A 25,862-nucleotide genomic window follows, 5' to 3' on the forward strand; every position below is an offset into this window, starting at 1 on the left:
TTGTTAGGAGAGAGTTATGGGAATTGACTGTATTCCTTGTTGGGGAAGAAGAGGATGTTTGGGGTAGAGACAGTGCTGTTTAATGGTGCTGAAGTAATTGTCATTTGTGTTTTAATAAAGGGATATCTTCCTTACCAAGAAGAGTTGTGTCTTGTGGCTCAATCCAGAGATTCAGCCATTGGTTTGGGAGGGATTGTTAGCTGGTTAGAGTTTCTAGCATTTCTCATTTCTTGATAACTGGTAATTTGGTGGTGCTAACTGTGAATGTCTGCACTTTCATGGGTTATGCAGCTTTTCACATCTCAGCTGTAGAAAGGAGCAATCCAGACAGATATAAAGGGGGATTAAACAGTATTTGAACAACTATTTGCACATTTTAATTTCTGTATTTTTTTTTTGACTTCTTAGTTTGAAGAGCAGATAATGCTGCCAGACTTGGATGATCAGACTGACCATAGGCAATGGACTCAGCAACACCTGGATGCAGCAGACCTACGTATTCCATCCATGGCTCCAACTCCACCACAGGGAGAAATTGATGCAGATTGTATGGATGTCAACGTGCGTGGCCCTGGTACGAAACTTCCAGTTTAGTGCAGTATTCTTAACTGAGTTGCCCTTTATGATCTGTGTGTTTTTCCCTAGTCAAGTGTTTGATAGGCACTTGCATCTGCTTCAATATGACCACTGTTGGCTTTGTTTTATTAGCTTGTTTATACTACCCTTTTTTTAATGATCTTAAAGTAAACAGAAGATGTTTAATTACTGTGCAGTGGACACATTCCCATTTAACAGTAGCTAAAGCACATTAACATTTTGGAAGCCAACTCTCATTTTCTGTCTTCCAGATGGATTTACACCACTCATGATTGCATCATGTAGTGGAGGGGGTTTGGAGACCGGAACCAGTGAAGAAGAGGAGGATGCGTCAGCTAATGTTATTTCAGATTTCATTTATCAAGGTGCCAACCTCCATAACCAGACTGATCGAACTGGTGAAACTGCCCTGCACCTCGCTGCAAGGTACGCTCGCTCTGATGCTGCTAAGCGCCTGCTGGAAGCAAGTGCAGATGCAAATATCCAAGACAACATGGGACGGACACCCCTGCATGCAGCTGTGGCCGCTGATGCTCAAGGTGTTTTCCAGGTAACTTTCCTGAGAATAAATGTTGTGATGGTAGACATCCTCGGAGAGTTTTGACAGGAAATGTTTGTATATCTGTTCTTGTTTGTGTAAAAAAAAAGTGTCCTGTACTTTGCAGCTGTTATTGTTTTGTGCAAAGTTTTGTCCATTTATTCTATGTTTTGCCACCATCTGTCCCAATTTGCAGGTCTGGAGATGTGCATCTTTCTTTTGCCATACACTGTGACTGTTTTTTTTTTTTTTGTTTGATTCTCTGTACACTGTTCTTCTGTAAATTGTTGCCTGACAGCCAGGATTACTGTCCAGTTTCAATGCTGCCCATTGGTTCTGGGGTAGTGTTACATGTCTTTAACCTTTCCTTGTACTTTGGTACAGCAGAGTTTCAGTCTTAGCATGTTATCAGAATCCTCTCCAGTTTTACACAGCCAGATGGTGTCCTCCTTTTCCATGAGGAAATTTCTTTAAAGATGTTAAGTTTACCTGCTAAGATATGGGTGCGGTGAAATTGGAGGCCTCATTTAGATCTCAAAGGTGTAACAGTGGGAAATTATAGTTTTTGCCTCCTATTCTGCCAATATTGCTAAACTAGATCTGTGACTGATGTTTAGGTGGTAACTTGCTTCTTTCTACACTTGTAGAATTCTGCTTTATCCCTAAATGTTAAAGCTAGTAGGAGTAAGGCTCTGGTAAGAAGTCATCCTTCGGAAACATTCATGACATTATGCCATTGGAATTAGGAGCACTCAGCGCTCGGTGCTTTGATAATTTTTGAGGCAGTCTGTTGCCTCTCCTCACTCTTTTTTTTTTTTTTAGTCCCTTCATCCATTTTGTCATTGCTGGTACATGCCGATGTATCACAGATTCAAAATTAACTGCTGATGGACCAAGAGAAGACAGTGGCATTTTTAGGTCCTAGTCCTCAGTGACAGTAGCAGGAACTGTCAACAAAAGGTGGAACTATCCCAGTATCTGTCTCAGCCATAAGATAACTATAGAAAGCTGACCAAGGCCATATGGGAAGTAAGGTATGAATTGCTGATGGCTCACTTTTCCATCCCCTGAGCTTAGGAGTGTCGTTCGAGCTTTCAGCTGGCAGTGGAGCTGATCCTTTATCCTGCACAGTTTCTGATGTGCTTGCCATTGATTTTTGTCTCCAGTAGTGATCAAATTGCCATTTTGAGGACCCTGCTACTGATGATCAAACAGTAGTTGAAGTTGTCCTTTCTGCTGAGGCAGGTTGAGACCATACAACTGTCACTCCATGCTCTGTTAAAACTATCAATATCGCAGGTGAGGTAGCCTTTGGTACCTCTTTCTCGTGGACTGTTTCTCACATCAGCTTTCCTTCTAGCATTTCAGCTTCAGTCTCCAGTTCCTTTCTTTTGCTGTTCTGGCTTCCCTTCTCCCAGCATTAACATCCCAGTATGCTGCACAGTCAGCCATGCTGGAGCCTGTCCTGGCAGGTTTGACATTCATGCAGTAGGTATTGATGCATTTCTGTCAAATGCCAGTACAGCAAACTTTGCCACTTCAGATGCTTAAACAGATCTCTGATTCAGTAAGCTAACTCATACCACAGGTGTCAACATAAAAACTCCTTAAGTTTTTTCTAGACAAAGAAACCTGTAACCAAGATATATGAGAGAGTGCTAGATTTCTGTTGGCTCCCCCAGCAGCTTAAAGTTTAGAGTATTTCTCCATGTATAGCAAGACCAGATGGAGTGGCCAACAGTACCTTTACCTCCAAGAAGGCTACAAGATATTTTATCCAAACGGGGATGGCTTGCTTTGGTCAGAGAATTCCAAACCAAACCCCACGTCTCAGAGCCTGACCATCCATGCACCAGACAGGGAGTCCATTGGTTTGATTTTGGAAAAGGGGTGTTGTACTCTCCATTTTATTTTCAAAGATGTTGAGCTGCATAATCTTCATAGTGTTGATCCAGAGAGGAATTACTGATGGAATGTTCCAGATGGTTGTGGAGTCACCAGATTGTTTACAGAAAGAAAAGAACAAGGCCCAGGTGGCCAAGAATTTTAACTTAATGAACCAGTTGTTTTGTGTCATTTTTAATGTGTCTGAGGGCCTGAACAGAGCTGTGCCTAGGCATTGTGTTGCAACATCACACGTGCATGCCTTAGGTTGAATGATTTTGTGGAAGATACTAAGGTGGCATTTTTAGATTTCCCCATTTGTAGGACCTCTTTAAGCACAGTGATGTGGTCAGTGGGCACCTCAAAAGTGTGAAACCAAAGGTAAAACCATGACAGGTGTGGATGTCAGGTTCTAGGCCCACACATACTCCTGATTCTTGACAAAATGCAGAGGAGCCAGAGTTGGCTGTAGTTCTGGCATTGGATACAGCAAAATCACACAAGGGAAGCAGAAAGGGATCAGAACTGAGGTCATTTCATCATGAACAACCATAAGGATAAAGGCAACCACTACCATTCAGGTGGCAACAAGCAGGTCACAGATGCAGTATCACTGTTAAAGGTTTCCCCAATGGCTCCTCTGTTGAGGCAGTCCAACGAAGATTGTCATTAAGCATCATAGCGTAATCATACATTACTATGGGTAAAATAGATCCTTGGCATAATGTACAGGAGTCAAGGATTGCAGATTGTTATTCTCAGAGGAGTCAGGATGCTATATTTTCTGTTCTTTACCCTCCCTTTCTCCACTAGCAGGCATGGTGCAGTGCTTACCAAGTGCATGTGTGTAGAGTTAGAGCAGTGCTTACCCAGTGCACGTGTGCAGAGTTAGAGCAGTGCTTACCCAGTGCACGTGTGCAGAGTTAGAACAGTGCTTAAAAGTCAACGGGCACAAAGGTTCCAAACACAGCAATCCTTTATTGAGAGTAAACAGACAAGGTAAGCACTTTTACAGATCTTTCTCCGCTTCATCAGACCATCATATATTACGTACAACCACTGACAAACTATTTAAATGTTAAACAACCAAAAATAAAATAATAAACACCTTCAAGTATGCACTAAAAAGTACATAGAACTACAATTTACTAAAACATTGCACACCTGGATACAATGAATAATGATAAATAATAAGTATATATATATATATATATATATATATATATATATATATATATATATATATATATATTTATATGTATATGTTGAACAATAAAAACCTAGACTGTAAATTAAATATCAAAGGTCACAGATATGCTAAAATATGCACTGTAGATTGAAACTTGGATATAACAACATATACAGATGATTAAAAATCAATGATGTTTAAGGGCTCTGGCTTTTAAGAAGTGTTTAAAAGAAACCTTACTATTAAGATCTAAGGGTTTATCTGCTTGAAGCTATAAGATCCATTTTTGTTCTAATGCTTCAGTCTTATTCTTGAGATCACCACCTCTGATGTTAACATGTAGAAGTTCTAAAACAAAAAACTTAAACTTATGATTAGGACCTTCATTGGCCACATGCATGGCCAAAGCACTTGTCTCTTTGACATTTCTGATGTCTCTAAGATGCTCGAGGATCCTATCTTTAGGTGCTCTGTTAGTTTTGCCTACGTAATATGAGAAGCATAATGTACAGAAACAAAAATAGACCAAATTCTTTGTGTGACAATCTGCATAGAAACTGGTATCAATCTTGAAGCCAAGTTGCGGATGTAGAAAATGACCCCCAGCATGTGTACACACACTCTGCACCTCTTGCAGGTATATGTACCCATTCACTCAGCGAATATAGCTTGAAGGGTTCAGAGGTCTATAACACAACTGAGTTTTAAGGGATTTGTTATTCCTAAAGGTAAAATCTGGTTTATTGCCTATTACCCCTTGCAGTTCGGGTACTGTTAATAAAATGTCCCAGATGTTCATCGTGTTACCCTGCTGCAGTCATCACACTTGGGTTATCCTGTCGTTAGGCGGTCCCGCAGTTGGCTGGAATTCCAAAGTCTTGGTCCGGCGTCGGTTGCTGTCGCTTCTTCCCTGACGTCAGTGTGCCAGGGGTATATATAATGCAACCAACGCCATTTTCTTCAGTCTTTCTTGCCGCGCGGTGCCCGAAGCAGAAGCAGTTTGCAAGTGCCGGTCGGCCGACTACTGAGATTTTCGAATTCGAATTTCAGACCGAAGTCTACTATAAAGCTAAGTACCCCGTTGGGGAAACTTTTCTTGCCTCAGACCGATGTCAGAAAAAGTTAACAATTGTATTTCTTGTGGGAAGCAAATACCTCATAAGGATTTTCATTCTTATTGCATACCTTGCCTAGGCCCAGACCACAACGTCACTAGTTGTCGTTTTTGTGCTAGGTTTAATAAGCGTACTATTAAAAGACGCTTTGATTTCGCATGACACTACTTCGGTAGGAAATTTAACTACACCATGCCGTCGGAGCAACCGACTACCGGCGTGCACAAAAAATGCAAGGATAAGGACAGACAGCCCAGGCCTAAGCCAGATTCAGAGGCCTCGGCTGGTCCGGTCTCCGGTTCTCTGGTCCTCAGTGAGGCTCCGACGCAGCCCCTGACTACCGCAGTTCTGGAACCCAAGACCGCTTCAGTTTTTTGACAGAATGTACCAGGCCGTTGCAGCCATTTAGTTCAGGCCCTACCGACGACATTGCTGAAAAAGATGTCAGTGCTGCAGAAACGCCATCGGTTTCTGAAGGCATTTTTAGACCGACGACGCTCACCATTAAATCGTATTCTAAGACGAAGACTCCTATTAAATCTAAAAAGACTGCACTTCAGTCCCCTGTTCAAGGCCCCATGCCTAAGAAACAGATGCTCAAAATGGCTGAAGATTTGATCACTTTAATCAGGGGTTCCCAGCCCCCTCCTGACAAAAGGCCTAGACAAGAGGAAGATTATGCATCCTCTGAACAACTGTCCATTTCTTCAGACTCCTCTGAGGACCAAGATTACTCCTTCTCCCCTTATGAAGATTCTGATGCTGAGGATTCCATGCCCTCAGCTTCTTTTCCTGAAGACTACTCCTTTGGGGAAACTTTACACACCATGAGGGAACATTTTCACTGGGAAGGTCAGGACTACTCTGACTCGAAGAAAAGGCTCAGAGAGTTTTTTTTTACTCCCTCAACACAGACCACTTGCCATCCCACCAGTTTTAGACATTGTGGATGATGTTTACTTAGAATCCAGTTTTAACCCTAATTCTCTCCCTCCTGCTAAGCCTAACAGATATTATAGAGTGCCTGATTCCCACAAATTTCTTTACAAAAGCCCTGTTACTGACCCAGAGACAATCTCCCAGGGTCCCAAGGGGGCTAAGGCTTCTATGGCTAAAAATCCTGTACCTTCTGAGAGGGACTCCAGAGCACTAGACAGGTGGGGGAAAAGGTTTACACCTCAGCCACTCTAGCTATGAGGGCACTAAATTGCCAATTTCACATGCTTAAGTATCAGCAATTTCTAATCTCTCAGTTAAAGCAAAAAAATGACCACTCTCCCTCAACAATCTGAAGTGAAAGAAATGCAGGATCTGTTGCATGCCACTGGACAGGTGGGCAAACATACCTTACAATGTGGGTTTGATTCTTTGGAGGCCTCCTGCAGAACAGCTGTCACTGGGTCTGTTATACGTAGGCATGCTTGGTTAAAGGAACAGGCCCTACCTGCACATGTTAAAGCAAAACTTCTAGATGCTCCCTTACAGCAGGATGTTCTTTTTGGAGTTAAAGCAGAAGAAGTCTTAAAGAAAATGGAGGATAAGGCAAAATCTATGCAGACAGTCAAAGATTTCCTACAGGTACAGCCCCCTCGCTTCAGCAGAAACTGACCAACAAAAAATTGGTCCTTTCCAGCTACAGACAGACCACAGAGGGGTAAATACAGACGCCCAAGGGGCAGAGGACAACCACAAGCCCAGTACAAACCTCGCCAATGGGGCACTACAACGCAGAAGGGAGGAGAAGACCCGTCCCAATCTACCAGAAGGCAAACTCAATGACTTGCACCTCATCTGGCCAAGCAACACTCTCTTGGCAGCTTCCTTGGGAAGAAAACTCGCACTTTTTTCAGACAACTGGCACATTGTCACAAAGGACAAATGGGTCCTAGACATAATTTTACGAGGATACAGATTCCATTTTCACACCTTGCCAATGAAAAGAGGCATGCCAAACCTGCCACAAAATCAATGGGCAGAGGCACAAAAACAAATTACAGCTCTCATGGACATGAGAGACATTCAACTGGTACCTACTCGAGAGCAAGGTCAAGGTTTTTACTCAAGACTCTTTCTAGTGCTCAGAAAGGACAATGCCTGGAGACCAATTCTGGACCTTTCAATTCTAAACACTTACTTACAAGTACCCAAATTCAAGATGCTAACACTACAGCAGCTTCTTCCCATTTTGGGCAAGGAAGCATGGCTAGTAACGTTGGACCTCAAGGAGGCATACCTGCATGTCCCTATCAGACAAAGTTGCAGAAGATACCTCCGTTTCATTGCAGGTTCAACCCATTACCAATTCTCTGCACTGCCCTTTGGCTTATCTACTGCGCCCAGAGTCTTCACAAAATGCCTGGCACCAGTAATTGCATACTGCAGACAAAGAGGAATTCAAATATACCCATAACTGGACGACTGCCTCATCCAAGCAGAAAGCAAGGACATTCTATTACATCATCTGGCTTTTGTAAAACATCTACTAAATTGCCTGGGGTACACAGTAAACGAAAATAAGTCAAAATTGGTACCCTCACAAAATATGACATTCCTGGGTGCCAGCTTGAATACAATGGCCCAGAAGGCTTATCTGACGCCAGACAAACAACTACAACTGACTCAATATTTCAAAACAATGGCAACAAAAGCTCAATTAACTGCAAGAAAAATTCTGCAGGCCTTGGGCTTCATGGCGTCTTGCATACTACTAATAATACCATTTGCAAAGCTGCATATGAGGAAATTACAGTGGTACCTAAAAAGCATATGGTCTCAACACAGCCACAGCTTGGACACAATGATATCTCTCATTCCCTGCCTACAACAGGAGTTTCTATGGTGGTCACAGGCATGTCACCTCAACAGGGGTCAGCCTTTCACCTTGCCCCCAGCCAGGCAAACTATCACAACAGATGCATCAGATTACGCCCGGGGGGCTCACATGGCTGGACAGTGCGTTCAAGGCGTATGGACTGCAGATCAAAGGAATCTGCACATCAATCAGAAAGAGATGCTAGCTGTACAGAAAGCTCTGACCGCCTTCAAGGATCTATTACATCTAGGACAACTGGCAATAAAGATGGACAACACCACAGTAATGCGGTACATAAACAAACAAGGGGGTACTCACTCCTACCCTCTCTGCAGGCAAGCAATGACCTTATGGAACACAGCTCTGGCTTACCAAGTTCAGTTACAAGCTCAAGTTCCTGCCAGGACAGAAGAATACATTGGCAGACGACCTCAGCAGAAACATCATGGATCCCCATGAGTGGAGACTAGAGCCACAAGTATTTACAATGATAACTCAAAAATGGGGCCTTCCAGTCATAGACCTGTTTGCCAGCCCTCAAAACTATCAACTAACAAAATTTTGTACAAGGACACTTCACCATCAAGCGTGGAAAGTGGATGCACTCTCTTTCAGTTGGAAAAACCTGACAGTATATGCCTTCCCTCCATTGCCTCTCCTCCCAAAGGTACTTCTGAAAGTAAAAAAGGAGAGACCACGACTGATTCTCATACCCCCAGACTGGCCACGCCAGCACTGGTATCCACTTTTGAGGAATATGGCCCACGGCCCACCATGGATATTACCTCAAATTCCCCATTTACTCACACAACATAACTGTCAGATTCTTCACAGCCAGCTCAAAACCTTAAATCTGGCTGCATGGCAAATCAACTAAGCATCCAGCCAGCTCCTCTTTCCCAAGCAGTTATGGATGTTATTCTGGAAGCTAGGAGGCCAAGCACCAGGAAGGTTTATTCGGACAAATGGAAAAGGTTTTGTGCCTGGAACCAATCTAAAGGCCAAGACACAATTCAGCCTCACATGCCTCACAATCTACAGTATTTAACTGAGATGTTGCACAAAGGACTTTCTTTCTCCTCCATTAAAATCCATGCTTCAGCTATTTCGGCCCACTACAACACGGATCCACCCTTATTTTCACATCCACTTCTAAGGCAGTTCCTCAGAGGGGCAAAAAACATTAGACCACCCAGGAGAGCACCTACTCCAACATGGGACCTCAATTTTGTTCTGGAAAAACTAACACTACCTCCCTTTGAACCAGCTTTCTCTGCAGATCTTCAGTTCCTATCATGGAAGACTGCCCTGCTCCTAGCAATAACTTCAGCTAGGAGAGTCTCAGAGCTACAGGCACTAATGGCAGTGGAACCTTTCCTCATTTTTCATCAAGACAGAGTGTCTCTACGAACTAATCCTTCATTTATGTTTAAGGTGGTTTCCAGTGTGGCTTTAAATCAAACCATCCACTTACCCACCTTCTTCCCAAATCCACAGAACAAAGGTGAGAGACTCCTGCATTCCTTGGACATTCACAGGCAACTTCGTTACTACTTGGACAAAACTAAGGCTTTCAGAAAATCTGACCAGCTCTTTGTATCCTGTGCTACAGCTTCTCAAGGGAAGGCTATATCAAAGCAAACCATTTCCAAATGGATAGGTCATTGCATACGTTTTTTCTATACCCATCATGGAAAACCAGTTCCTGCTACCATTAGACCCCACTCTACCAGGGCAACAGCTACTTCTACAGCCTTTCTCAGGGGGGGTTCCAACCAAGGAGATTTTGGAAGCTGGAACTTGGAGTTCAGTACACACCTTTACCAAACACTATCACTTACCGCTTTACTCTAAGACCAGGGTGGGCTTCGCCACTGCAGTTCTGCAGGGCCTCCTAGCCTTCTCTAACCCTCTGTGATACCTCCACCCATGCTTAGCTTTAGGATTCTACCCAAGTGTGATGACTGCAGCAGGGTAACACGATGAACATAGTACAGTTTTGTACCTACCATAAATGTAGATGTTCAAGTGTACACCCTGCTGCAGTCCAGGTTACCCTCCCTCCATCCCCTCTAACCTACTGGCTAAATCTCTTCAATACCTTCCTGATGTATTTTCTTATAGCTGAAGGGATTTTGTGTTTGTACAAGTTTACTCAATTTGGTACTAATTACTGACCACCTTTTTTGGGGGCACCTGACATCTGGGGCAAGAAAAACTGAAGAAAACGGCGTCGGTTACATTATATATACCCCTGGCGCACTGACGTCAGGGAAGAAGCGACAGCAACCGACCCTGGACCAAGACTTTGGAATTCCAGCCGACTGCGGGACCGCCTGACGACAGGATAACCCAAGTGTGATGACTGCAGCAGGGTGTACACTCGAACATCTACATTTATGGTAGGTACAAAACTGTACTTTATTACTGATAGTGTCACATACCATACCAATGTTACTTGCAAAAGTAAGAGGCATTCTAACCTTTGTATCAATAATCGTATTAGTACATATCTGCTTATCAGAACCATATAAAATCTGTGGAGGAGTGCGAACCAAAGTATTATCAAAATAAGGTTTGCATCCTCCCCTCCTCTCCTTCCAAGCTTCAGATATTTGAACGTCAATAACATCACTTTTATAGCCTCTGCATACAAATTCTTCTTTTAATGAAGCGAGAGTTAATGTTAACTTGGCATCTTCACTATATAGACGCATCATACGAAAAATTTGTCCGCGAAGCTCATTAAGCTTGGTATGATTGGGATGCATACTGTTGTTATGTAAAATATTATTCCTTCTAACACTTTTCCTGTATACACTAGTGGACACAGTGTGTAGAGCATCTCTAGTGATTTCAACATCTAAAAAATCAACGTGGAAGAGTATTTATGGGTAAATTTAAGAAATCCATTTACACCATTCATGTACTATAAAAATTCCAGTAAAGATTCTTCAATACCCTACTAGGAACCAAAATTATATACTCCAAACCGAGTGTACTGGATGCGAGTTCCAGTCTTCCTGGGAAATGCTAACAGCCAAACCAACCTAGTAATCCTGAATTGAGTTGAGTAGAAATTGGTCTCAAACAAAAAATAAAATCAAAAGTCCTCCAAATGTTCCACGATTTATTGTTGAAATAAACAAACAGGGGAACCGCCGTAAACAGCTCCAAAAACAAACAGCACGATCTACCTAGGTTTCGTCCGTAGACTTCTTCAGAATAATACACTCCATCATCTTGCCACTTAAGTATCCACAGTGAAACCAATTAATCAATAAAACAGTTAAAACAATTATCCCTTTTAAAGGGTCTTTCCTTTAAAAATAACACATTTCTGAAACGCTAGTGAAATGTGATTATAATCGTGTTACTAAGTAGATTACTCTAAACTAAATTTAATAGCAATGTAAACCCAATTGTATATACTTATTAATACTATATGTGTATGTAATGAATGTCAAATATATATATAAATAAAATGTCAAATATATATATAAATAAAATTAATATAAAATGTCCCAGTGTGTATGAATAATGAGTAATATTATATATGGACCTGGGTAAGGTTATAATAAATACAATTTGATGTAAATTAATAAATTGTAAATTTCATTTGTAATAAAAATAAAAATAAAGAATGAAATTAAAACTGATGATCGACAGTAAATGACAGTGAATGTACATGTGTATATATATGAAATATGTAATAAATACGTAATAAATATTTAATAATAAATATTGAATAATAAATAAATATTATATAATTATAAATAACCTGTATATAACACTTATATAAAAAACTTGTGTAAAAACTTGTATGTAACCTATGATATAATTAATGAAATATGTGATAACCATGTATAAAAATTAAAATTATGTAGTTGTATAAATTATATAAAAACTAGTATAAAAATAAAAATAAAAATATACATCATTGTACAGTACATAGGTCAACGCCCCTTAATGTTTTTGAGTTTTAAAAGGGGCTTAATGCTACAACATTCATTTAATCCAGGTAAGTTATAGGCAATTAAACATATTTGCCATTTTAGTTCACTCACATCCAAATCTACATCAATTATTCTTCCTTGTATGTCTTTCATGACATGGTTAATTACACAAAATTTAAATTCGTGATCCCTATTATCTATTTTATGCCTTGCCAATGCATTAGTGGGCTTAAGATGTTTAATGTCCAACAGGTGCTCTTTTATTCTGTCCCTGAAGTGTCTGCTGGTCTTGCCCACGTAAAATGCTTTACAATTTTGACACAAAGCCAAATAAACCACATTAGTTGTATAGCAGTTATAATGTCCAAAAATACTAATGTGTGTCCCATTTATTGTAATCTTGTCCCCAGTGGTCATTATATGTTGACATGTCGAACATCTACCACATTTGTAATTTCCTTTGGGCCTATTTGTAAAAATATTTCTATCACTATATTCAAATATGTTTTTTAAGGATGCATCCTTCCTGTACACGTATTGAATCCTACCTGTAAATAATTGGGCCATGTCATTGTTTAATTTGAATGTCTCCCAATTATTGTTTAATATGTTTTGTATTTGATGGATATTGTCATTGTAAGTAATAATATATAACAATTTGGTTTTAACTTGATTTTGTTTATCATTTCTCATTATTTCAATTTCATCGTTTGTTAAACCTTCCGTATTCAAAATGGCCTTGTATATGCCTAATGATCTTTTACGCTTCACTTCCTCAAATACATCAGAAGATAATTCGATAGGATAACCTCTATTAATAAATAGTGTCACTATAAAAGACAATTCATCCTGAAAATCCCCATCATTACTGACCATTCTGGCTGCCCTGACCATCTGTCCTTTAATAATAGCTTTCTTCTGATGGTCAGGGTGCCAGCTACTAAATTGCAAATAAGAATTTGAAAAGGTGGGTTTTCTGTGTATGTTGGATTTCAACAACCCATCATCCTTATTTAAAGTTAACTTTACATCCAAATAAGTGATTGATTCAGAGTTGATTTCATGTGTGAATTTCTTTATTTATATATCTTTATATTTATATTTATATTTATATTTATCTTCAATACCCTGCCAGAGCAGAAAAATATCCTCTACAAAATGCGTGTACTATGCAATTGAGGTGCCGTAACTATCATTGGACAGAACATACTGAGTTTCCCAATTAACCAAGGATAAATTGGCGTAGCTATTGGCACAGGCTGTGCCCATAGCCACAGCAACCTTTTGTATGTAAAAAATATCCTTAAAGACAAATGCATTGTTCTCAAGGATAATTTCAAGGAGAGTGCAAAGAAGTCTAATTTTATCAGCAGGGATATTATGAGCATGTAATATCTGCCTAACGTTGTCAATCCCCCAATCATTGGGAATTACTGTAAATAGAGAGAGAATATCTAAGGTGATGACAAAATAACATGGTCCTGAAATAACATCCAAATGATTACTGAGCTGAAAAAGAAACTCCTTCGTGTCTTTCAATACAGCAGTATCACACTTGTCTAAAACAGCATGTAAATTCTTCTCTACAAAAATGGACATTGGTTCGGTTAGCCAACCTCTACTCAATACGATAGGTCTCATCGGGGGATTGTGTAAATGTTTATGCACCTTAGAGAGACCATAAAGTACAGGTATCACAGGATTGTCAACTTTAAAATATTCAAACTAGGACTCCGATATTAATCCAGTTATTAAAAGGTCAAAAGTCAGAAACTGTACCTTTTCTATAATTCCCGTAAGTGTAACCTGTGATAAAAGAGGTGTCTTCTAATAATTCCAACATGCTAGATACATAGGTATTCTTATCAAGCACAACAATACCTCCCCTTCGTTAGCTGGTTTTATCTCAATGCTGTTAATATTTTTCAGTTCCAACAGAGCCTATCTTTCTGTATAGGACATATTAACAAAGCAATCATTTCATTTTTCAGTAAACTTTTGCCTCAACTGCTTATCACATATTTCTACAAATAACTCCATAGTGGGATTAATTGGAGGAACGAACGTATTAGGTTTTTTAAAAATACAATCATTACTTACAGTATTATTAAACATAGTCTTAAGAGTGAGAGTCCTGCCAAACATCTTTAGATCTTGTAAAACGTCAGTCAAGACAGCTTTTTGAGCAGGAACAAATGTTAATCCTCTATTTAAAACAGACAATTGCATTTCAGTTAATTCAGTTGAGGAAATGTTATACACTAAACCTGCTTCATTCTCTTTCCAGTTCTCGTTGCATCTTCCTCGCTGTGTAGACATCGAATCCTGGGATTGGTATAACGAATCCTGGATCTGCCTTATATTGGTAGGGGATCCTTCAATAAAAAAAATGTCTCCGAAGTACTGGGTACAACCAAGTCTTTTCCAGCCTTTGGTGGACTTTTAAGTGGCGATACATTTAATTTTTGCCTAACAGCTACATCGCTGTTAGCGACGGCAAACAAATTATTACTTGCAGAGATATCTTGGCCATTATTAGAAGTAATACTGTCCAGCTCAAACGCTGAACTTGATGTGCTCAGTGCAACAACAGGAGTTTGTAATGTTTGCTGCGAGTATGTACGTACTGATCCAGCAGGACGGGCAATCTCAGGAAACCGCCCACTTCCTGTTGAACGTTGCAAGGCCGGATTAGTCAATGATCTCTTCCTAGACCAAGAGAAAACATTCCCATTTTCAAAATCAAATTTATCTCTCTGTATTTTTCTAGCCTTTACGGCTGAGAGTCTCCTGTCATAAGCAGAAATGTTGTCAAATAAAATATCCATTTTGTCACCAATTTCATCTGCTTGGGTAGGTGTCATAAATATTGCTCTGCAATATTTCAATTTGTTTATGCAACTCCAACTCTTCGAGTCTAAAAATTCAATCAGCAGTTGCATATACCTCGCGCTACATTCCAGGTTAAGCATTTGCCAACATCTAAGTAGTTCTGGGTACGTTGAACCATAAGTAGGCATAGTTAGGACCCTAAGTCCTCTTGGGGCTATTTTCAGATTTAGTGAAGCTTCTAAATGGAAGTACTTCCAACGCAGATGCTTATACTTGTAGAGAGCATTCTCCAGAGATCAATAATCTTTACTAAATGCTTCAGAAAAATTACAGTCACATAATTTACTGTCCGGCTGTAAAATAACTGTCCCATTCAGTAAGGGATTACATTGAGCTTCTAGGAGTAAGCTGAAGCGATTATAGCCAAGTCTATTTGATGTAGAGTTCATGGACAATGACTCAGTCTCACACATATCAACATTACCTTCTGCCATGCTCGATTATAAGAAAACAAAAAGTCCAAAGAGATAAAAATACCTTACAATTGATGAAGGAACCCAAAGGAGCAAAAAATGAGTATAAAAGTCAAACGGGCACAAAGGTTCCAAACACAGCAATCCTTTATTGAGAGTAAACAAACAAGGTAAGCGCTTTCACAGATCTTTCTCCGCTTCATCAGACCATCATATATTATGTACAACCACTGACAAACTATTTAAATATTAAACAACCAATCCCCCAGGTCTTAATAGTAAGGTTTTCTCTTAAACCCTTCTTAAAACCCATAGCCCTTAAACATCATTGATTTTTAATCATTTTTATATGTTGTTATATCCATGTTTCAATCTCACAGTGCATATTTTAGCATATCTCTGACCTTTGATATTTAATTTACAGTCTAGGTTTTTATTGTTCAACATATATATATTATTTTATTTTTATTTTTATTATTTATCATTATTCATTGTATCCAGGTGTGCAATGTTGTAGTAAATTGTTGTACTCTTTAGTGCATATTTGAAGGTGTTTTTTATTTTATTTTTTTCTTTCGTACTCCTCTTTGATTGGTTGTTTAACATTTAAATAGTTTGTCAGTGGTTATATGTAATATGTGATGGTCTGATTAAGCGGAGATCCGTGAAAGTGCTTACCTTGTTTGTTTACTCTCAATAAAGGATTGCTGTGTTTGGAACCTTTGTGCCCGTTGACTTTTATACTCATTTTTTGCTCTTTTGGGTTCCTTCTTCGATTGTGAGGTATTTATATCTCTTTAGAGCAGTGCTTACCCAGTGCACATGTGCAGCGTTATAGCATTGTCTTTCATTGGTGGGCTCACATTCCTTTGCCATACTTTGTCTTGTACATTGTGAACTGCTGCAATCCAGTTAATTTCTGTTGGCCCTGTAGTGTAACTTATCGATCCCTCCCCAATGCTGTGTGAGCCTCTGTCAGCTTTCTGTCTCCTCCATCTTCTAATCAGATCTGTGTTCCCTTAGTCATTGCCGGGGCTTTGCCAGTCTGTGGCATGAGCAGTAATCATTTTGTTGCCTTTTATAGCCAGATTAGACCTTTTCAGTTTGATTTTTGATTGTCAGAGGTTTGATATGTCAGGAAGTACTTCTCCAAGTTATTCAGCTGTTGATTGAAAGCAGGATATTGAGCTTAAAGTTTGGTGGAGAGTTGTTGAGGATGACACTGTATTTTACAGAGGACGTAGAACTTAGGATTTTTCACAGGTAGTATCAAACACTTTAAGTGGTGTTTTATCTCTAAGTAAAGGCAAATGTTTAATTTGACAGCGCTATTAAAATAGATCTGTGTCTTAGTCCACTCATAGGTCCATGAAAATATAGACATTTTAAGAGCGAGATTAGCTAAACAAAATGTGATTGTCTGACATTGGAGGTTTAGATGGGGTTTTGTAATGTGTCTCAATAATGTATGCAATGGTCTGAGTCTTTCTTCTAGTCTGTTTCGAATAGATTTTGCTTCAGTTAAAGATTGGTAAGAGTTTCAGATCTGGCTGCTTCTGGTAAAGATGCTAAGGTTTATGATTAGTATATCAAAAGCTGCATTTGTTTAGAGATTTGGTTGTTAAGACCTCTAGAACATTTAATGTGTATACTTGATCACCATAATAATAGTAATGTGCGTGTTTCTGTGGTTGAGCATGTTGGTAATAACGTTGCTAGATTGTGTTCTGTTCTGTTTTTCTCCTTTGTGTTAATGGATCACGCTGTGTACTTCTCCATTCATGGCTTTGGTTACTGTTGCAATGATTGTTTGGCAGGAAGGATAGCCTTCTTCGGACAATGTATTCCTTTGTATGCATGCGTTTCTTTTTGTTCTCACAACAGCAAACTTAGAGTTAGGTTTAAAAAGGAAAAGTAAGATATTTAATATTTCTACAGACAAGTTTATTACTGGGAGGGAGGCAAAATTGTCATTTCTATACAAAGAAGTTATTATTTGTCAGACATCATTTGGATGTCATCTGATAAGGACCAGACAATATGGCAGGGGCTGTGTATTTCCCCGCAGTAGGGGCATATCTTGTGGTTCAGAAGTTATACTGGAATACCCCTTCTTCATCTGACAAAATAGTTGCTAAATCACTCCTTGCCTTTTCAACCTGAAAATTCCCCTTCTTCATCCCACCTCTATCCCTCTAGCGAGTCCTCCCTATTCCAAAGGTTGCTGAGGTAAGCAGGATTTCAGATTTATTGAACGGTTTAATATTTCGTATCGTTAAAAGATGTGTTCTATAAACTGGTTATGACATAAGAGTTTTTGTTGATGCATACAACTAAAACTATTCCAAAGGTATTCATCTCCCTGTCCAGGGGTGAGGCCCCTTTTCAGAAAATCTTGAGAAAAAGGATAATACAACTTAGTCCTAATTATGCAGTCTACTACATCAGGCTGTACTTTATCCCCCCAGAAGTTATGGCCAGTGGAGGCTAATTCTATATTTGTACATTGTGGGCATCACAAGGTAGAGTAATTCAGTGATTACTATCCATTTCTTTCCTCCCAGTACTCTTTCCAGGAGCTCTGGTGGTCACTCCAAATTTGAAGTTTGCACAACTGCCAATTCCAGTAGTTAAACGCCACATGAGTGGGAATCTGTGCCTTAGGGCCAAAATGTTTGGCACCCAGAATTTTGGCCAAGAAATCAAGGCCCTCGTTGGCACAAATGTTTCTGTTGAACTCAGGAAAAGCATAACTCAAGGAAAGGAAAACTGTTACTCCTGTCTGGGGATTGAACGCAGGAACCCCCACATTCAGTGTGGTTATCATTGCCCCTGGACCAGCAAGGAAACTCTTGAAAGTTAGGTGCTGAGTTTCCCCCAAGAGCAGTTTTTCCTTTCTGCTAAGAAACCACCATGAGGTTGATTTTTACCATACAAGCATCCAGTACAGTACAAGCCATGAACCTAGTTCCACAACTGGAAAGTAAATCCTTCACCCTTACTGAGTAATATATTACTAATTACTAAGTTCATGGCTTGTGTTGCACTGGACACTCAGGAAAAGAGCATCTGTTGCTCCTCATTGGCCAAGGCAACCTTAGTTTTCCTTTTTATCAGAATGCCTTTCAATTTGCAATCATCCTTCTTAGGAAGGACATTCTGACTAAGCCAGATAGCTGTTTTTTGCATCGATAACTCTCCATCTGAGTGTCTTGTAACCTGAAGGCAAATGTTTTGGTTCCTCTATGGTATCTGAGTCCCAGCATGAGGTTGGATTTTCTTTTTTCTCTGTAAAGCTGACAGTATAGTTCCTTATGTTCTGCTCCCCAGTGTACTGCAGTACCCCTCTCTCTTCTCATTCAGTTCTGTCAGTCTTTTATTACTTTTCCATTAAGGTGCATTGCTCTGCCTTGATGGCATGCCTTTCAGTAACCTTTCCTTGGTTTCGCAGTAAACAGTTAAGGTTTTTCTGAATGAGTTTATGTACTTACTTACTTACTCATCTGCCATTGAATAGGATAGTCACACTATGCCTGTGACTTGGTTACAGAGAAGCCCAAGACTGGTAGACCTCCTCTGTCCAATAAATGCACTGGAACCTTTAATATCCACTTAAGCTACCACCAATTTAGCTAGATGGGATATTGAATTTGTAATCTGTAAGATACCACCTCATTGTGGCTGCACCCTTTATCTTCCCCCACCCCCAAGTGCAGCCCTGTACAATCATTATTGAAACATGAAGCAAAGCAGTTGGTATGGGGGTGGAATCGACACCCTTATTTATGATCTTCCTGACATCAAAGAATGTGCAACATAGTGAGATGATGATGCTGTATTCCTGTAGAGTAGTAATGTAGCTGATAACTACAACATAGTGCAATGCCAATGCTGTGTTTCTGTAAAGTAGTAGTGTAGCTGATAACTACAACATAGTGAGATGCTGATGCTGTATTCCTGTAGAGTAGTCGTGTAGCTGATAATGACAACATAGTGAGGTGCTGATGCTATATTTCTCGAGTAGTAGTGTAGCTGATAATGACAGCATAGTGAGGTGCTGATGCTATATTTCTGTCGAGTAGTAGTGTAGCTGATAACGATAACAGTGAGGTGCTGATTCTGTATTCCCATAGCATAGTAGTGCAGCTGATAGAGTAGTCGTGTAGCTGATGACAACATAGTGAGGTGCTGATGCTGTGTTCCTGCAGAGTAATCATGTAGCTGATAACGACAACATAGTGTGATGCCGATGCTGTATTCCTGTAGATTAGTAGTATAGCTGTTAACGACAACATAGTGTGATGCAGTTGCTGTATTCCTGTAGAGTGGTCATGTAGCTGATAATTACAACATACTGAGATGCTGATGCTCTATTCCTGTAAAGTAGTAGAGTAGCTGATAACTACAACATAGTGAGATGCTGATGCTATATTCCTGTAGAATAGTAGTGTAGCTGATAACGACAACATAGTGAGGTGCTGATTCTGTAGCCCCATAGCATAGTAGTGCAACTGATAACTACAGTAACTGAGGTGTCGATGCTGTATCCCCATAGAATATTAGTGCAGCTGATGCTACAACATACTGAAGTGCCTTTGCTGTATTCACATATAATAGTAGTTCAACTGGTAGCTACAACATGCTGAGATGCTGATCCCTATAGAATAGTAGTATAACATACTGAGGTGCTGATGCTTTATCCCTGTAGAATTGTAGTGTAGCTGATAATGACAGCGTACTGAGGTGCCAGTGCTGTATCCCCATAGAATAGTATGCAGCCAGCAGCTACAGCGTACCTGGGTGCCAATGCTCTATCCCTGTAGAATAGTAGTGCAGCTTATATCTACGTGCGAGCTGTGACAGATGATCACTGATGGTATTCAGAATGCTGTTGAGAGGTTGAAAAGGAGTTGTGGAGAAAACGTGACCATTGAGATTCAAAAATGGACCTATGTTAAAAGGGCCACCACAGGTGCAAGGAAGCTGTCTTTGATTCTGATAATCTTGTATTCTGAATTAACTCATGCGGTGGTTTTGCCTTTTAGATGGTGGAAAATAGCCAGCATTCCTACTGGCTTTGCATTTTTCTTCCTTATCAGATTGGAAAAAAGAGAAATCTCAGTTATTAGACTCTTGGGTAGCAAGTACTCTGTTTTTTTGTATAATTCTTCTTAGGAATTATATCCAACAACATAGTTTAATGCAAGGGGAAAGGTCAGGCTAAAAATGTTATTGATGCCTTTGGGGTGTAGGATAATGTAGTAAAAGTAGGTTGAAAATCGAATGGTGCAGAAATAGTGACAGTGTTTGAATAGTACATGCTACTGCTTGTGGCTGACAGGAGGAAGATTACAGTCTGCCCTCGACTCTGTGCTGCTGGAGTGGAATGACATTGTGCTATCTGACTGATGGCTTGTTTTTGGATAACGTTGACAGCAAAGTAGTATTTGGTTGTGTAAGATGACTGCTAGCAAAATGTGTATTTTCACAACTAGATGAATCTTGAGTAAGCATTGTGAGCCTTACAGTGATAGAATTTTGGTGTAGTGGTATAATATTTCATGGGCACTTTCAGATGACCAGTGTATGATAATCTCTGAGTGTAGAGAAAATGTTGTGGAAGGTAGTTTGCTCAAAAAGAGGACAAGATGCTTTAGCAAGAGGTGATGGTGCCCATCCAACTCGGTAGGCTTGTGATGAGTAATGTTGTATCATGCAAGGGAGAGTTATATCTGCTTTTAAATAAGTAATTTAGTTCCCAGCATACCATTTACTTTTTACCTTTTTATCTATTCTTTGTTAGATTTTGATCAGGAACAGAGCAACAGATTTGGATGCAAGAATGCATGATGGGACAACTCCACTGATTTTAGCTGCACGGCTTGCTGTTGAAGGCATGGTAGAGGAGCTTATCAATTGCCACGCAGATGTCAACGCAGTGGATGACTTTGGTATGGAGTTCACTTATGAAAAACGTCTCAGACACTGGTTACTCTTGAAATACTAACATAAACCATACAAAGTCTGAGGCTTTGTCAAGTCTGGCAGTTGACTTAGAGGATTAAGGTGTTAAACTGTTACCCATGGTCTAAAGGTGCAGAGTTTGCTTACCACAGCCTCCATTGCCTAGCTGTCTGACTTCACCTAAACAAACACTGCTCCCGGGCTGAGTCAGAAAAAGGTCTATGGAGAGCAATGCTCTACCCTGAAAAACAAATACAGATATAATATAATATAATATATAAATATAAAACATTACCTTTAACTAGTTATATACTATTTCGGGGTACCTCTAACTAGCTATATACTATTTCAGGGAAATGGCCAGCAAGTTCCCTGTTAATCATTAAGTTTTATTCAGTTTGCCAGTCAGTTATTTTCACAAAGAGAATGCTTTTAGGAATGTCTGAGGCAGAAGTGAGTTCCATTTGTAAGATATTTTCCAGAAAGTAACAGCATTTTGAAAAGGAAAAAGGCTGCTGCTGTTGTGCCCTTGCCACCAGGGGATGGACAAAGCAGGTGGTTGTAGTGGTAAGACAAGTGATTATAAGGTATGTAGCTTAGAAGATCATATGAAGCACACCCAAAACATGTAGAGTTAAACTTTTTAAAACAATTACTTAATTGGGGGAGTGATTAAAAAGCTGATTAGTACAGGATGACACCTGACACATGCTGGGTTTAACTTGGAGTTGCACTGAACCCAGGGCAGCATCTCATTTTGGGTGCAAATGCAGCCTATTGTAAAACTGGGAATGTTGAAATGTATTTCATGAAGGTGGCAGGGATATGGTTTAGGAAAAAGAAACATTTCTTGAAAATCATAGTCAAATCCTTGCTGTGTATGTTATAGAACCTGTAACAAATGTCGCCATCTTTATTCCAGGCAAGTCTGCACTACACTGGGCAGCAGCTGTGAATAATATTGATGCAGCCATTGTTCTACTAAAAAATGGTGCCAACAAAGACATGCAGGACAACAAGGTAACTATTAAACAATTTAGTGACTTGGTGGTGCATTTTTATCTTGTGTATTTTATTCCATCTGTCCATTCCGTTTTTTTTTTTTTTTTTTTTTTTGTATTTTAGAGTATGTGCAAAGTCTTCCAGCTTAAACATTAAACATTATGTAAACATAATAAGTATACTTAAGATGTGTTTGTTTTAGCTGCAAGACTGCAAACTTTTCTGCAGAAGTCTCCTAAAAGGTTAAGAAAATCTTTTTTGCATGGAAGGTTACTATGCAGATAGACCTGCTGCTGCTAGAGAGATGCAGCTGTTTCTGCAAGGATCCATGTAACATAATTAATGATTGGATAGTTCATATGAATGTGGCCGTAGTACAGGTAGACATATGCAACTCCTGTCCTGTGGCTGTACTTGAAAATTTGTATGCAGATGGCACTTCTATGGACTTCATTCCCATGATCAACTGCCACGTTTTTAAATGAAATGGATCATATGCATTTTAAATGAAGTGGTCCAGATGTATTCCCAAAATTCTGCTCCATACATTGTCCACTGTTAGATCTGGGTTCCTGAGTGTAGTATTTGTTTCATTTGTTTTGCTTAAGTTAAATCTGCTAACTTCTTTTCCTGCTTAAGAATATGGATACTTGCATATATTTTTATTCTACTTTTACAGAGCATATTTTTTCAGAATATTAACTGACATTTTTTTTTCTTTCAGGAAGAGACACCTTTATTCCTTGCAGCTAGAGAAGGAAGTTATGAAACTTGTAAAGTTCTTCTAGATCATTTTGCCAACCGGGAGATTACTGACCATATGGATAGACTCCCACGTGACATAGCTCAAGACCGCATGCACCATGACATTGTGCGTCTTCTAGATGAATATAATATAGTAGGAAGCCCAGCTCTGCATAATGGTCCAATGGGAGGACCAACATTGTCACCATCTGTGTGCTCACCCAGTAGCTATATTGGAGGTCTGAAGCCTGTACCACAGGCAAAGAAGGCAAGAAAACCAAGTACAAAAGGTCTTAATTGCAGTAGCAAGGATTCAAAAGATCTCAAGGCAAGAAGAAAAAAGTCTCAGGATGGGAAAGCTGGGCTTCTCGATAGTTCTTCACTGTCACCTGTGGATTCCCTTGAATCACCACATGGCTGCTATATGTCTGATGTTGCTTCTCCTCCCTTGATGAACTCCCCATTCCAGCAGTCACCCCCCATGCCTCTTAACCATATGCAGAGTATGCCAGATGCACATGTGAATGTAAGCCATCTTAATCTGTCTGGAAAGCAAGACTTGTCTTTGGGAGCAGCTAATAGATTGCCTTTTGAGTCAGTGCCTCCCCGTCTGTCTCATCTTTCTGTCTCTAGCCCCAATGGCTCAGTCATGAGCAATGGAGCCATGAGTTTCACCATAGGTGGATCTGCTGGTATGAATGGACAGTGTGACTGGCTAGCTAGGATGCAAAATGGGCTGGTACAGAACCAGTATAATTCGGTAAGAAATAATGTGCAATCTGGTGCTCACCCACAAAGCCAAGCCCTTCAGCATTCCCTTATACCTTCTCTTCATAATGGACTGCCCTCCGCAACTTTGTCTCAGATGATGAGCTACCAGGGCATGCCTAACACACGGCTGACCACACAGTCTCACATCATTCAAGCACAGCAGTTACAGCAGCAAAACCTTCATAAGCAGATCCAGCAGCAGCAGAATATTCAACAACAGCTACAGCAGCAGCAGCATAATGCCAGTTCAAACAGTGGTGGCCACCTTAGCCAGCGTTTTACCGGCAATGATCTTAACCAGTCGGATATGCAGCAGATCTCCATCTTGCCTCAAGAGACCCAGATTATTTCAGTGTCATTACCTTCTTCCCTTAGTCAGCCTATAGCTACAACACAGTTTTTGACTCCTCCCTCTCAACATAGCTACCCCTCCCCTTTGGACAATACCCCCAACCACCAGCTTCAGGTGCCAGATCACCCTTTCTTAACACCATCGCCTGAGTCACCTGATCAGTGGTCAAGTTCATCACCACATTCTAATATGTCTGATTGGTCAGAAGGTGTTTCCAGCCCTCCTACAAGCATGGCATCACAACAGATGGGGCATATTCCTGAACAGTTTAAGTAAAAAAAAAATATATATATATATATATATATGTATATATATATATATATATGTGTGTGTGTATATATATATATATATATATATATATATATATATATATATATATATATATATATACTGAACAAGTAGTACTTTGCTACAGAGTGTGCCTGGAACTTAATGTAAATGTACTTTTAGGAGCACTCCAAAAGCACTGTGGCCTGACTGAAGGATTTTTATATGAACTTTTTTTTTACCGAAAAGAGCAAGTGTTATTCATGTTTTTGTATTTATTTATGTACTTTTGTTTTACCTGAAAACACTGCCTTTTATTTATATGTTTTATTTTTGTCTGTGTGAAATTACCGCTTTTATGACTTTATGTGGAAGTTTTATAGTTACGTTTCTATAAGCTGATAATACGTTTGTAGTAAATTACGTAACCTCCCAGTTTGTGATGTTGATTATTTTATGTACAGGGGAAGATTCATGTTGTATAAAAAGAAACATAGGTATTTATTGGTTTCCATTTAATCTTAATATTTTAATTGGAAATCCAAGTGAGAGAAAAAGGAATTAAAAACTACTGCATTTGTTTGTTTTGTTATCTCAAGGTATCATCTGGAGTATGTCAAGGATCCCTTTAGGGTATTACTTTGGGATTTTTTTTTTGTAAAGTTTCAGTATTATGTAGATGTACGTTTGTCTTTTTAACGGTAAATACACAATCTCATTCCCATAAAGCAAAGTTAACACTGACTACTTTTGAAAAGCAAGGCAGTAGTAAGATTTTCTAACTGTTTAAAAATCAGATTTAGATATTGATATGTGGAAATGGTTGTTCATAAGCTAAATTTTGTTCAACACTGATGCTGTCTACATGTACAAAGAGTTAAACCATTTTTAAGTGATGTTAAAAGTCCCTTAATCGGTGACTTTTTTTGCAAAGTTGCCCAGAAAACTGCCTAACTCAGATGAGCTACTGATTTTTTTACACTGGATGTTTAACTGTCCAGCTATGTTTACCTATGCCAAACTGAAAGGATGCACAGCATGTTTTTAATTAGCAGCATCTGGCATTGAAAGATGCTTACCAGTACTGTAAACCAGAACTTGAATAAATGTTTATAGTAGATGTTAACACACCCTTTGCACTTGTCAGATCTCTGGTCTCTTACAGAAGTGCTCATCTCTTACTTGCAGGAATGCCTACATTTCTGCTTTAGCTTCCCCAGCTGGAGGCGACATGTTAAGTGGTTTCTGTCCATGTGCTGGTTTTAACCTGGGAACTCTTTCAACAGTGCTGAATGTGATGATGATTCTTTTTATAACCCAATATAACATAATGGAGTGGACATATTGGCATGGCTTGTTTTGTTTA

At 39.6% G+C, this 25,862-nt stretch overlaps 1 protein-coding gene across 1 annotated transcript in view; it reads left to right on the plus strand.

Annotated features, from left to right (window-relative positions):
• The window catches only part of NOTCH1 (notch receptor 1), a 189,890-nt gene extending 165,371 nt beyond the window's left edge, over nucleotides 1-24,519 (plus strand). Inside the window, exons 30-34 of the mRNA XM_044058426.1 lie at nucleotides 409-574; nucleotides 849-1,147; nucleotides 21,200-21,347; nucleotides 22,283-22,380; nucleotides 23,087-24,519. Of these exons, the coding sequence (XP_043914361.1) occupies nucleotides 409-574; nucleotides 849-1,147; nucleotides 21,200-21,347; nucleotides 22,283-22,380; nucleotides 23,087-24,505 (2,130 nt within the window). The 3' untranslated portion in view covers nucleotides 24,506-24,519. The remainder of the gene's footprint in view (nucleotides 1-408; nucleotides 575-848; nucleotides 1,148-21,199; nucleotides 21,348-22,282; nucleotides 22,381-23,086) is intronic.
• The last annotated feature ends 1,343 nt before the right edge of the window (nucleotides 24,520-25,862 follow it).

This window comes from Protopterus annectens, chromosome 16.part0 (genome assembly GCF_019279795.1).
Source record: "Protopterus annectens isolate FY-2018-M chromosome 16.part0, PAN1.0, whole genome shotgun sequence".
NCBI classification, from domain to species: Eukaryota; Metazoa; Chordata; order Ceratodontiformes; family Protopteridae; genus Protopterus; species Protopterus annectens.